The 12947-nt window shown below is 47.1% G+C and overlaps 1 protein-coding gene across 1 annotated transcript in view; it reads right to left on the bottom strand.

The window, feature by feature from the left end:
• Positions 1-12947, bottom strand: part of LOC107273176 (growth factor receptor-bound protein 14) — a 66379-nt gene that overhangs the window by 21897 nt on the left and 31535 nt on the right. Inside the window, exon 4 of the mRNA XM_015751086.2 lies at positions 1176-1403. Within this exon, the coding sequence (XP_015606572.2) occupies positions 1176-1403 (228 nt within the window). The remainder of the gene's footprint in view (positions 1-1175; positions 1404-12947) is intronic.

The following is a 12947-nucleotide window of genomic DNA, read 5'->3' as shown; positions in this document are numbered from 1 at the left end:
GAATGCCAAAAGTAATATGGACTGACGACAATGCCGGGAAAATGTATCACGTCGCACGAATGTAAATGACAATTATCCAGACCTGTTAATTTCCGGTGCCTGACGGAACGACAGCCGAAACAAGGGAAATCGTAAGGAACGCCTCCTGCCTTAGACAGATGGTTATCAACAGCCCGTCAGGTGTGAAATCGATTCCGGCCTTAATTAATCAGCGTCACGAATCGACGTAAGGGTGTCCCGGATGTCTCGGCAGCTTTTGCAGTTTAACGCATGAAAATTTGTCAGTACTTCAAGATTTAGCTAACGGCGTAAGAGACGCCGATGTGAATTTATTTAAAAATATGAAGAACCAAGCAGGATTAAAGAAAGAGCGAGTAAGGAAATTGCGGCAAAGACGTAAAAGCTATGCGAAAGAGAAGCGGAAGGAAGAAACAAGAGACAGACTCAAAGTTTAGCTCTTTGTCTCTTTCTTCCTTGACGGATGAAAGAGCTGGAAAGGTTCGGCCAAGTAGGAGCTGTAGGAGCTGTAGGAGCTGCAGGCTGCGCTGGGGGAGGGAGGCTGGCCTGTGGCGCAGGGGATGAAGTGGGACCCGAAGAAAGGATGCGGACACTAAAGAGAAGGACCAGAGGGAAGCAGAGGGTAGCAGAGGGTAGCTGAGTTAAGCAAGCAAGGCTCAGCACAACTGAACCCAGACATCGCTTTGAGCTTTGAAGCTGGGGTACTGGCTATGTATATCGGGCTACTTTTTGAGTGCACGTAACAGGGTGGCGCCGCGAGGTACGAGGGTGGAAGATGGCAGCGGTAGGTAAGGGAGGAGAATAGGGCTCCACTAGAGACCACGAGAGCACGCTACTCGAGAGTGGTCTGAGGTTCCACTTCGCCAAAGAATAGACCCCTAAAGAGTTGCATAATAGAGGATGCATGCATCTCATGCATGGATGGGACTGGCCTATAGCCACCTCATCATCCTTGCCACTCCCGAAAAGCACCCTCTCCGTGTCTTTGGTCGCGATTAGTTATGCTACAGCTTATCGAGCCTCTCCTATTTATGCCTCTCATAAGGCAAATTCTTCAGGAAGCTGCTGCCGATTGGGAACATTGGGATCCGGGAAGAATTTGAATTCCCCGCCTTTCCCGAAAGTCTATCGCAGACTATCGGAGGATATTCAGTTACCTTTGCGAGCCTCATGGCTGTGAGCCAACAGGCACGTGACTTCTCGCTCTGGAACGATATGATCTTGAAGCCGCAGTCTGCAGCGTCGGTTTCCTGGGCCTCGGCGTTACTCGAGGGACTGAGGCACGCACCCCACTCGAAGGGGGCGTCGAAGTATCGCTTTGCGTTCGGAATCCTGTATATGTAGTAGTCCGACAGGTGAGCAAAAGTAGTCAGCGGCTCGTTATCCTGAAACAAGAAAAAGAAAACACCAAATCGATAAGTATAAAATATGCCTTTTCTCGATGCTTCTCAACCGTAAATAAAAACTTGAAGAGACATGGAAGAAGGGAAGCATTTTTACGATCACCGAGGAATCTCGGAAAAAGCTAATCGAGTCTCAGTTTACACCCGAAATACTGGATGTCAATCGGCCACGTCCGTTGGCTCTGGCGCGCATCGATTTCCTCACGAAGTACAAGGAGCTCAAAGAACGTCCGATTCGCGGTGGCGTAACTTTCGAAAGCGGATCCGACTTTTCGAAATTGCAGAACAAACTATTATCGAGATTCAAAGCGACGTTGGATTATCCATAACAATTCCATTGCAATTCGTTCCACGCACCACGTTTCGTAGTTGACTCCTCCTGCGCCACGCAATGCGTACGCGGCACGCATCGCTACCTTCTGATACGTTGCGTGTCTGATGTCAGTCAAGACCCCCCCCCCCTCTTCGCAAACCTTCCGGGGTGAAAGAATCAAAGATTCCTAATGGCGCGAGTCGACACGTACACTTTACGCACTTCTCATGTGTTTTACATTTTTTCGTTTTTGGTCCAGAATGCACTCAGCATGAGAATAGCACCTGCAGATAACACGAGCTTGCGGGTACAGTAACAGGCTGAAAGGATGCGAGAGAGAGTGAGAAGCCACAAAGGGATACAGAGCTACAGAGATACAGAGCAGGGCAAATTGAATATTTGGAAATCAGTTAGTGAAGACAGCTGCGCATTTTATCGATCGAGAGAGAACAGTTTTCACTGGATTATGAGAAAAATCTGTCAAATTTCTATGTAGGAATTTATCCCATATTCTCTGCTACACACACTATACTTCCCCCCTTGTCCTTCTCACGTATAACTATAGATAGTTTCAAAAGTCAATTTTGCTGATTGATCGATGGTCCGTTTGCCTGATTTCTTTTTTACGTCCGTTGATCTTTCTAATCGAACAGTATAGAATTTTTTGTCGAAGGCCATTGGTTCCTTTCGAGCGTAGGAATAACGTAAAACTTGAGCAACGTTGCCAGTTCCGAGCGAAACGCTTTGAATAACGATGCCATTTGAAATATCCGTAAAAGGTATTGGCCGAGGAAAAATGGACACGTCGCGCGAAACGTTCGTTGTTACTTAAATCTGAGCTCGAGGTTCGGGCCATCAAATATACACGGGCCTGAGAATTGGGCCCTTTAACGACAGGGAAATGGCAATTTTCTACTAGCAAAGGTCAACGCACGTCGCACGTCTTTCTACTGCTTCTTGCTCGAGAAGTCCCGAGTTGGCTGATATCATAGGCGACCCAACTGAACGTTGGGCTAGGTTAGGTTAGGTTAGGTTAGGATGGCGCAGGATCTCGTTTCGCCGAGTCATGCCAATCTTCCGTTTGAAAAGACGCCGAGACGGGTTTCAGGATACAAAGTCATCAACCTGCGTGCGTGTGCGCGCGCGTGTGTAGCCAACGGGATTGGGATTGGCTCTGATTGAGCAAACGATACCGAGCTACGATAAAGTGGTCCATCGACTCCTAGAGTGAGACGAAAGTTTAATAATTACAGTGTAATATCTGCGAAATGAGGCGTATCCTCGTTTCTACAGGTCATTCACGTCGAACGGCAGAGTGAATGGGCGAGCGGCGATCGAAGAACCGGAAGTCGGAAGCGTGAAAGCTCATTAGAGGATTTAGTCCGACAGCAGTGCGGATATCGGAGTGCCTGATACTGATTGCGAGTGAAAGAGCCGAAGGGAATCGGCAGGATTGACCTAGGTCGCTGCTCCAGCAGCTCCGAGCGCCGTTCGCTAGACACTCGCTGGCAGCCCGAGGAGAAATCACTGGAGCGTTCAATGACAAGGAACAACCGTCATTTGGCGGTACGGTTACGTTTGGTCATTGAATTCAGTCCGGCTGATTTTTTAAGATTTTTTGTTCTGCTTTCGACAATTTATATTACGTAACACGGACTCACGGCCCGCGCACAGCCACCTACGATTTAATAGCCAAGCATGAGTTTTCGTCGGGAGTCGCGCGAAAAGTCCTTCGGTCCTTCGAAGGAAACGCGACCCCGTCGAAGACGTGAGGTTCGCCCGAACGCAGCATCACGCCAGGAAGTCGGACTCGCGTAAAAAAGCAAAACGAGCGGAAGAACGAAATCTGCGAAAGGGGTGCTAGGGGAGAGGAGGGCCGAAGCGGATGCGCACGTGCGTGTCCACGCAGCGTGTCCTATTGCCAATCTGGTAATTGCTCTCCCAAGGAGATCGTTAATCCGTCGATAAGCTGCGAGCGTGAGTGAAAGGATTCCGGTACAGCCGCTCCGGAGTTCTTTTTCCGTCCGTTACTTTGTTACTCCGCTACTTCGCTACTCCGTTAGATAAGAGCAACGCTGCCGGCTTTGTTAGATCAGAATTAGATTGAGCCACAGAGACCCTTGGGATAGGTCAGTTTTATTGAGCGACCAGGGCCGCCGGAAGAATACTCGCTGGAAAACAATAATAAATGAAGCAGCGCGTCGAGGCTGCATCTTCCCCTTGGACTTTTCCACGTGTCGGTCAATCGGAATTTAATTGCTAATTAAGCGGCGTCCACGTGAGAGCTTTTGATTATGCGAAATCTCTGTTTCGAATGAGAAATGAAGAACGAGGAGTCTTGCGGGAGGGAACTTTTGCCAAGAAAGAAAAGGAAACGTGGGTTCGATTTTTTTTTTGCAAAAATTTACCAAATTCATTTTTGACCTCTTCCCCGTGGGCATGACTGACGTAATTATTGTTCTTTTTTTTTTTTAAGAAAGTCAATGGGTGATCGAGCGAAGCGATGGAGAAAAGATTATTTCTTTTTAGATCAACGGCAATCGCGATCGTTTAATATTTTGGTCTAGTTCGTTAACAATATTTTGTTTCCATGTTGGAATTACGTTTTCTTCCTTATTTTTAGCACAGTCAAAAATCTTTAACGAATCCTGAAATCTATTAATAACTATACACAGCGCTTAGTTTAACGGTAGGATAGGAAGTGCGGTGCTTGTGAAACAGGCTTGAGATTTTTGGTAAAACGAATTTCATAGGAATTAGCTGAAATTAAAAGAGATGATTGTTTTTTCCTACGAAAGCAGGAAAAATACCTCGAGGTCGAGGCATCGTACGAGTAGGTACCAGGAGCACCGGAAGCACCGGAAGCACCGGAAGCATCGGAATCACCAAAAACCAGCCTCGTCGTCCCGCCGCCCCCAGTCGGTGCTTAACGTCGCTCGATTAGAATAGATTCACATAGGTTAAGGATAAATCCGAAAACTAAAGTAGTAACTGGGCAGCTTGCACAATAGAATCTCACTTGCGCCTGGAGAACATTCGACCGTGACAATTATGGCGGCGGCTCTCGACTATCAATTATCATATTTTTTTGTTACGCTTTTCTTTTCGTTTCTTTTTGACGAATGATCACCGCCGAATTCTAATAAATTTTTCATGAGTTGAATGACCCCTGACTCACCGTCATTCGAAAGGTAGGTTTGTCGCTGAAAGTCAACGATTTTCGAAAGTAAAGTCTTCGCCGTCAATAGAAGGCCTAACGGAACAAAGTGATACACAAACCTAACCTAAGCCAACCCAACTTCCCGATTGTGTAAATTTGCATGTAGGTGAATTCCATTTATTCTCACTTGGATCGGACCGTTCGGTGGGATTTGGCTCCTGCGTTCGTAGGAAGTCGAAAGCGAAGCGGAGGAGAGAAGAGAGGGTAAGAGAGAGAGGGAGATAAAAAGAAAAGAGAAGGCTAGAATGACGTCAGCGGTATTAACGAACCGTATCGTTCTTTCTTTTTTTTTTCTTTTTTTTTTGTATTTTTTCGGGGAGACTTCATAATCCGTTATAAAGGAAACCCTTCGCGTTCGACATGTACGGGGAGCACAGTACAGTCTGGTGCAGTTAAGTTGTCCGCTGCTGCTCAATTGGATTTGGTCTAATGGCATTTGCGAGTGACGGCCCCAGTGAATTTTCACGAATTAAACAAAACTTTGCCGAACCTTTCGTAAATGGTGGTGCGCACTTCCGGCTGGGCCCGATTACGCCCGATTACGCCCGCCTGAGTCTTTGGTCGATGATGCAACGAGCACAGCGTATATAAGCCAATTTCCTCCGGCAGTCGAGCAACGTCGATAAATTTTCCAGAACGCACGTGTTCCTTACTGTCCTAAGTAGAGTTCGCAAAACTCGAGTAGCGTCGCGACGCTCCCACCAGCCGTCGCTTCTCCGCACCCGCGTGCACCGTGTATTGCAAGTTCTTTATTTCAAGACGCCCAAAGTGCTTCGATCGCTCTCCTCACTTTCTAAACCTCTCAAAGCGTCTTGCTTATTGACACAATTCTTCCTAACGGGCCAAACTTTCGCTTTCTAACTTTTAGTCGCTGCAGTTTTTGCTTCAAGGATTTTCAAGATATCGATACTGTGTAAGAATAAAGATTTATGGAACAGCTGGATTATCACGTGAAACGCAGCGAGGCAATGCGGAAGGTCACGAGTCTTCGTCTGTCGGTGACCTTCGGGCTCTGAAGGCCCTCCCCCCCCCTCATTATGCAAAGTAAAAAAATATACTTGCACTTCCTGGACACTTCCGGGAACTCTACAGCTCCTTGTGACGCAACGAGAGCTCCAAGTACTTTTGTTAATTTCGTGAACGTCACACACGTGGCCGAAGGACTTCTGTCGGATTCGGCTCCCGCCTCCAATAGAGGCTCGAGCATTTTCATTTCTTCCTGAAAGACGTTCATTTTCTACCCAAATGGTCCAACAGCTATGCCTTGCGTATTCGTGTACTTGAGAGCTCATCTACGTTCGTTACTTGTGAATCGAGCGACGATTCCAGTGGGAGCACAAGTGGACATGTGGCATGAATTAACCAAGGGGAAAAAGGGATTAAATTATGGAGAATTTTATCGAACGGGTAATCGGTGCACGATTACCGTATCGGACGAGCCATCGTTTTGCGAGAGTGACGGAATCCTCCTTCGTCGAAGTAACGTTAATTCACGATGACGTCCAAACGCCAAATTCTGAGGGTGACTGTAAGCTCAAAAATGGTGACAGCCCAAAGCCAATATAAATCAAGTAAAAGTTTAACTATGGAACGAGAAGAACAAAAAAGCACACATGTAACTCGCCCCCTTCCGTGGCTGCGGCATCGGGCAGATGGATAGTCGGGAATTGAAAAAGGGGAACTTCTCCATGACCATCCGGGATTGGCGGTGCTGAACAATGGCGGCTGAGCGGACCCACTTCGACGCCTCAATTGCTAATTATAAGCCACAATTTGGTATGAACGCTCCTACGTACGTGCAATACATGCATCTATATACACTATAGTAGGTACTGCTCGAGAGAAGATTGTGTCGGCCGTTACCGTGCAGAGAGAGAGAGAGAGAGAGAGAGAGAGAGAGAGAGAGAGAGAGAGGTCGTCACTCGCCTATCTGTCCGGGGCCTTACGGCCCGCCGGCCTATGAGCCAAATACTAATAAGGTATGGGACCTGCGGGCAAATTGCAAAATATACGATACGACCGATCAGCCATTTTTTACAACCCTGCACGGAGTCTTCAGACTTTTGCATGTCTAGAGATGCCAATTTTCTAGCAATTAGAAAATCTACCTCGAGATGAAGACGGATTTCCTGAGGCAGATCTTGACCAGCAGAGCAGCAGAGCAGCAGAGCAGGAGGCCTCTACACATCTACACCTACGTCGGCAGCGTGTTCCTGGTGGGCCATGCCTGCGCGGAGCCAACGCACACGTGCGTGGCCACCGAGTGTAATTCGATGGGCGCAGAAACGTGCGTAGAAACGTGACGTCTATTGGCACAGATTTTGAATAAACTTTTTAGGACCTGTTACGTAACATTTCTTGAATCGAACTTTTCGGCCCATTTCGAAAGTTCTACCCACAACACGTGACATAGCTGCTTGAACTTGATCGGCTAAATAATATATTTCGCAAAAGGGACGGTATTGTGCAACAGATCAAAGTCAGAGAAAATCTACTAGAGTCATTGTCGAGCTTCAAGGAATATAAAAAACTCAAGTTGAGAAGCTACCCGAGACGGAGCTTGGGGATATATTTATTTCTGCGTGAAAACCGACACGAACCGAGAAATATTATTTTGTTGTGCCTCTTTATGGAATCTCTTCAAAATCCGCATAATCAGGTGCAGCAGAGTCAACGACAGCAAATCGTCCGGATTTACGAGCTGCTCGGGCGAGCATTATTGCTGCCATTGCTGCCATTGCTGCCGTTGCTGCCGCTGCGTGGAAATCCTTTCCGCTTGTCTCACAATTTTCCTTTATAATTTACGGGACGTCCTATATCTTTCTCGCATTTCACTCCAACGCGCCCTGTGTGCGTCCGTCCAGGTCACGTGTTTCTGTGAAAGTTCTTGAGAGGCGCGATTAGGGAAAAAGTGCAGCTGTGTGGGGGATGGCAATAAAATTCATAGAGAATTAAGAGTCGCGTTAGACGTCTCGGGTCAGGCTGGGTCATCAATTAGTTTTTTGTATTAATTACTAGTCACTTGCACGTGGCAACATTTCGCAGAATGCAGCTCCGCAAGATGGCTGTATTTTATTGTATCGTTTCTTTCGACCAAATCCCGAGAAAATCATTTGGACTTGTCAGAAACTAACGTGACCGCCTAGACGGATGGACGCATGTGAGAGCTCAGCCTGCTCAGGGCAAAGAGCATGATGTAATCTGTAAGGTGAGCCAGCATCGCCGCCGCCGCCGCCGCCACTTGTTTCAAGGAGGCAGCATGTAATTTAATTAGAAGCGCGTGCGCAGACGACGGTGCCTCCCGAGGCGTTTTCAAGGCGTCTCAAGGCGTCTCAAGACGTCTCACGGCGTCTCGTCACGACCCGGGGATGCCTTCTCACAAAACTGAGAACCCTCACTAACCTTTCTTAACTTACACAAACGCGCAGCCAAATATACTCTATACGCGACTGCGAAAATCTTCGACTCGGGACTGACTTGAAGATCGGTAATAAAATGTTGTTTCTTTACATTGACCGCGGATGGATATTACGTTTGTATTTGTACAGTCAAGTATTTGACTGATGTATTAAATGTGCTCATAATGAGAAATTGGATTGGTTTTTCCCAAGCGAATAATAAATCGCAGTGACAAAAGTTTAGATAAGCATTAATGCTTAACTAAGGATAACTAAGGAAGAGAATGAAGGTGAGAAGCGAAGTTGAAGTTTCTACGTAAAAAGACGTGGGCCAACTTACGTGAAAATACAGGAAGTACGTGCGCGGAAATACAGGAAACGTAAAAAGAAGGAAAAATGAGAGGAAAAAAGATAAGACAAAGTTCCTGAAGTGGAGCATACACACAGAGGCGCGATGCAAATTGGAATTCGATCTGTCGCTGGCGTCGCTGGCGTCGCTGGCGTCGCTGGCGTCGCTGGAAACTGTTTGTAGCTTCTGTGATATCGAAGTAATAGAAACGTCCTGTGTACCCAAAGGGATTACATTGGCAATTGGCGATTGGCAATTGGCAATTGGCAATTGGCAATTGGCAATTGGCAAAGTGCCGCACGAGGCGCGCATGTCGCAGCTGCGATGGTCTCCTGGAATTTCTGATCATTTCTCTAGCAATCAGACTCTCCTTCGCGAGAGACGATGCGGATTCGGCTAAGAGCAAATTAAGGTACGTGCACACATGCCTGCGCACTGGAAAAAGCGCACGAGTGCGATAAGCGCCGAACTGATAAGCAAAGTGGCTGAAAGAACCGAATTCTTCCGGAGCTGGCAAGTCGAGCGTAGAATTGGCACAGGAAGCGACGGGGATAAAGAAGATAAAGACGAAGGACACGGAGTCTTCAGTGAAGAAAAGGTCTAACCAGGTATTCGCGAGATTCCTTCGGTTTCTACGTCGTCCCGACGTTCCGCTTCTGCTTCGAGCCAGTACAAACAATTATTTCTTTAACTTTGCGATTCCGTCGAATCTCGCGCCGGAAGCCATGGAATAATAAAATGGAACGGGCTTTTCGGTGTCTCGTAAAATTTCATTCTCTTGTTGCAGCAATAAGAATAGCTAGAGAGATAAAGAAAGGGAGAAAATGTGCAACGTGCGATAAAAAGGGACGTGCGACGATTCGCGTGTCTCTGGGTGTCAGTGGCGAAAGAGAGAGAGAGAGAGAGAGAGAGAGAGAGAGAGAGAGAGAGAGAAAGGCGGAGCTTTTGCGGGTTATCGGGAGGCGATTGATTAGCTTCTTGGCTTCCTTTTTATTTGCTTAGCCCGCTTCCCCTTCGCTTCCTCCATCGCCCTTCCAGCCTGAGGCTCCTTCAAACGAGCCGCGTGAAAATATTTATAGGCCGCGTGGCAACGGCAGCGCTACACAGTCGCCGTCAGTCGCCGTCAGTCGCCGTCAGTCGCCGTCAGTCGCCGTCAGTCGCCGTTTGCTCTTCGGCAAAGCAGGCGACGCGACGCTCGAGCATCAAAAGTTTAAATTGCCTCGGAGTTTGTTCAGGTTCCTCGTTGAGAAGCCACTAGGCTTATTTATAGACTCTCCTTTATTATGCTTTGCTCGGTAATTGCGAAAAGAACATTATAACGAAAATTGGGACGATCGGATGGACCGATAACGATTCTGTAGTTACGTCTTGAGATATCAATAAGTATTTGCGACACACAGCGATAACGTTTACTACGAATAAGGAGCTATTTAAAGCCAGAGAAATGACTTTTTATAATGATCTCTGTTTCGTTGGATATTTTTTTTTTTTTTTTGAACGGTATATGACATTTTTAATTTTGGACATTAGCTCCAACGAATTTAAAGCTATTAGAAAAAGTCATTATTACTTCCTGGAACGTAGCAATCGTATTATTCCCATATTTGGACGTCCAATCATTGCCGGATCGATTTGCTTTAATTAGGCGCTCAGGATCACTTTAAAATCAATTAACAAGCTACGTTAAGCCAACTGGGTCTTTTATTAGTGACAGAAAATAAAAAAAGTTCTCAAAGACGATTTATCTATAGAATTGTAGCCTCCGAGGTAGTCGGAAAATTGTGAAGTGAAGACATAATAAGAAAAAGGGCAGTCACGTATACCGGGTTCAGAAGAAGTAGCAAGTCAATTAGTCTGATAATTTCCAGCAAGAGATTTATTATGACGCGGTACCCTTAAAGGGGAGTCGCTCGCAGGAACGACCAACCTGCAAACAGCTTTCCAGTTGTCTCATTTGTCACTGGGGTCGTGTATACATGGTACAAAGTATACTACACTATAATACGTGTCGCAGAAATTGCGTGAAAGGAACGTCTATGGCCAGAGATTAAGTGAAGTTTCAAGTTTAACATTGAAGATAAGATAAAATTGACGTAAAGGCGCGAAACCATAGAAACTGATTAAAGTATTGAGGAAAAGATACCTCGAGGCACCTGAGGACTTGGAGGAGAATTCGAAGGACGCCGACCGACGGGGTGCCAGTCGATGAGGATTTCTGCTTTAATCGAAGCTACGGCCGATAAGACGCTGCGCGTGCTTAGACTCGGCTCGTTTGTACAGTCAGCTAATAAACGTTTTATTGGTGCAACTGGTGTCACGAGGTGCCATTGTACTTGGCGTTCTAGTGGCTGCTTACGATTCCCTGCACACTCTTTTGGGTCTCTCGCCTGCAGACTGCAGCTCGGGTCGACCGATCGAAGAATCACTTGCGGACACTGAATGCGGACAATGAAAATCTCTGGCAGGATAAAAAATGAATTAGAGTCGAAGGAAGCGGCAGGATGGTTAGAGGCAACAGAGCTAAAGCTGCTCGCACGTACTGGTGATGGTATTCCTATGACGTCTGGACGAGCGGAAAGTTCTGGAGAAAAGGTGCACGGAAGTTTGAATCGGTATAATTTCGGCGGCAGACGCGAGTAAAAAGGTTTAAATAGACTGGTCCTGTGTTCGAGTGACGCAGCATCGGCAGTCAGGAGACGCGGTTGGTTTACGGGCTCGCATGCTGTTCGCATAAAGCAGAGGCTCGGTGTGTGGCGACCTTCAAGATTTACTTGATCTTCGTAAACACCGGCCGGAGGAATTACTCGACGCGTCTCGCTTCTTCCTAATCGTCTCGACGTCTCTGCGCTTCGTCACAATTTTCCATCTGCCACACCGAATCTCCTGTTTTCTCGATTCTTCCGGGTTGTCACGACGCCCGCCCACCCCTTCAATCCGCATCAGGCGACGCTTAGCGACGCTTGGCGACGCTTCCCTCTCGTCCGCGTCGTCGCGATTCATATTCCATCTCGACGGAGATTTGGCAGAGCACGCGCGCGCGCACTCGGCTCTCACAAAGCATCCACAGGGAATTTGCATTCGGGTCTCGGGAGATGCAGAACGGAAACGGGACGAAATGGAATCTCGGAGAACTCGCGTCCTGTCCTGGGGTTCTCGCATATTGGATGACGTCACAGGAGCTCCCGAGGAAAATCGAGCTCGGGAACGAAGACACGTCAAGTCGTCCTTCGGCTGCGATTCGATCGGGATCATTTTATCTCGGTGCGCTCGATGCCGGATTACTTGGACTCTTTGACTTTGGAATTTCCGTCGCCGTTCAGCTAATTTTTCAGTGATCCACCGCGAATAAGGTCAAGTAGGTCGTACCTGATACTTCGTAATTTCTCACAATTGGCTCTACGTGTCGTTTTCAAGCGGCGTAACTTGAGGCTCGTCCCTTCCCTTTTTTCTTCGTTCGATAGTTCGACGGGTTCTAGTTTCCACTGTGCGACAAATTTCATGGAAGAAATTCCGATTCTGTTTACGTAGCGTCTGCGCGACTGACGGTCATTTACTACTGTTCCTCTGCGTATAAAGTAGGTGACGTAGGAAGTAGTGATATTACACAGAAGATAGGGGGGAAAAAAGAGATGAGGTCGAATTTCACTTGTAGCTCAAATTTTCAGAATTCCACTTGACGTATAAGACCGACATCTAATGTTTCCGATAATCCTCGAAAAACCCAAATGAACAGTATCACCAGATCATCCTGATGGTTCCTATCTTTAAAAACGACATGAACGACGGAATTGACTATAGTATAGCTATAAGACGTAACAGGGAATCTGTACGCAGTTCCATTTCCATGAAGCTCGTGCTGAGGATGGGAAATTGTCTTGTGACTTTTTGACAAAAATTCGGCACACGTGTTGCTCGTGCGATTTTAGTAAACGAAGATTTTAAAGTTTCGCCAGCTGTTCACCGTGTTCAACTGTCGAATGAAATATAATCATACGGCTATCGCACAGCAGTAAATGAAATTTGGGTGGCGCGTGCGAATCGAATAGCCCCACGCATAACTATTGGATGTAAGTAGGGCCAGCGCTATTGCAAGAATGCAGTTTATAGTGAGTGCATTGCGCTTTTCCTGGCACGCTGACCGCGCCCGAAATAGAGCCTTTAGCCCCCATGAGACCGCATGCCAAATCTCCGTCGTTGCTGCCATTGCTTGCAATATTCCACGGCTCTGGCATTTAAATCAACCCCC

Source organism: Cephus cinctus, unplaced genomic scaffold (assembly GCF_000341935.2).
Source record: "Cephus cinctus unplaced genomic scaffold, Ccin1 Ccin1_scaffold1474, whole genome shotgun sequence".
In the NCBI taxonomy this organism is placed as follows: Eukaryota; Metazoa; Arthropoda; class Insecta; order Hymenoptera; family Cephidae; genus Cephus; species Cephus cinctus.
This window is presented reverse-complemented; position numbering and strand designations above follow the sequence as displayed.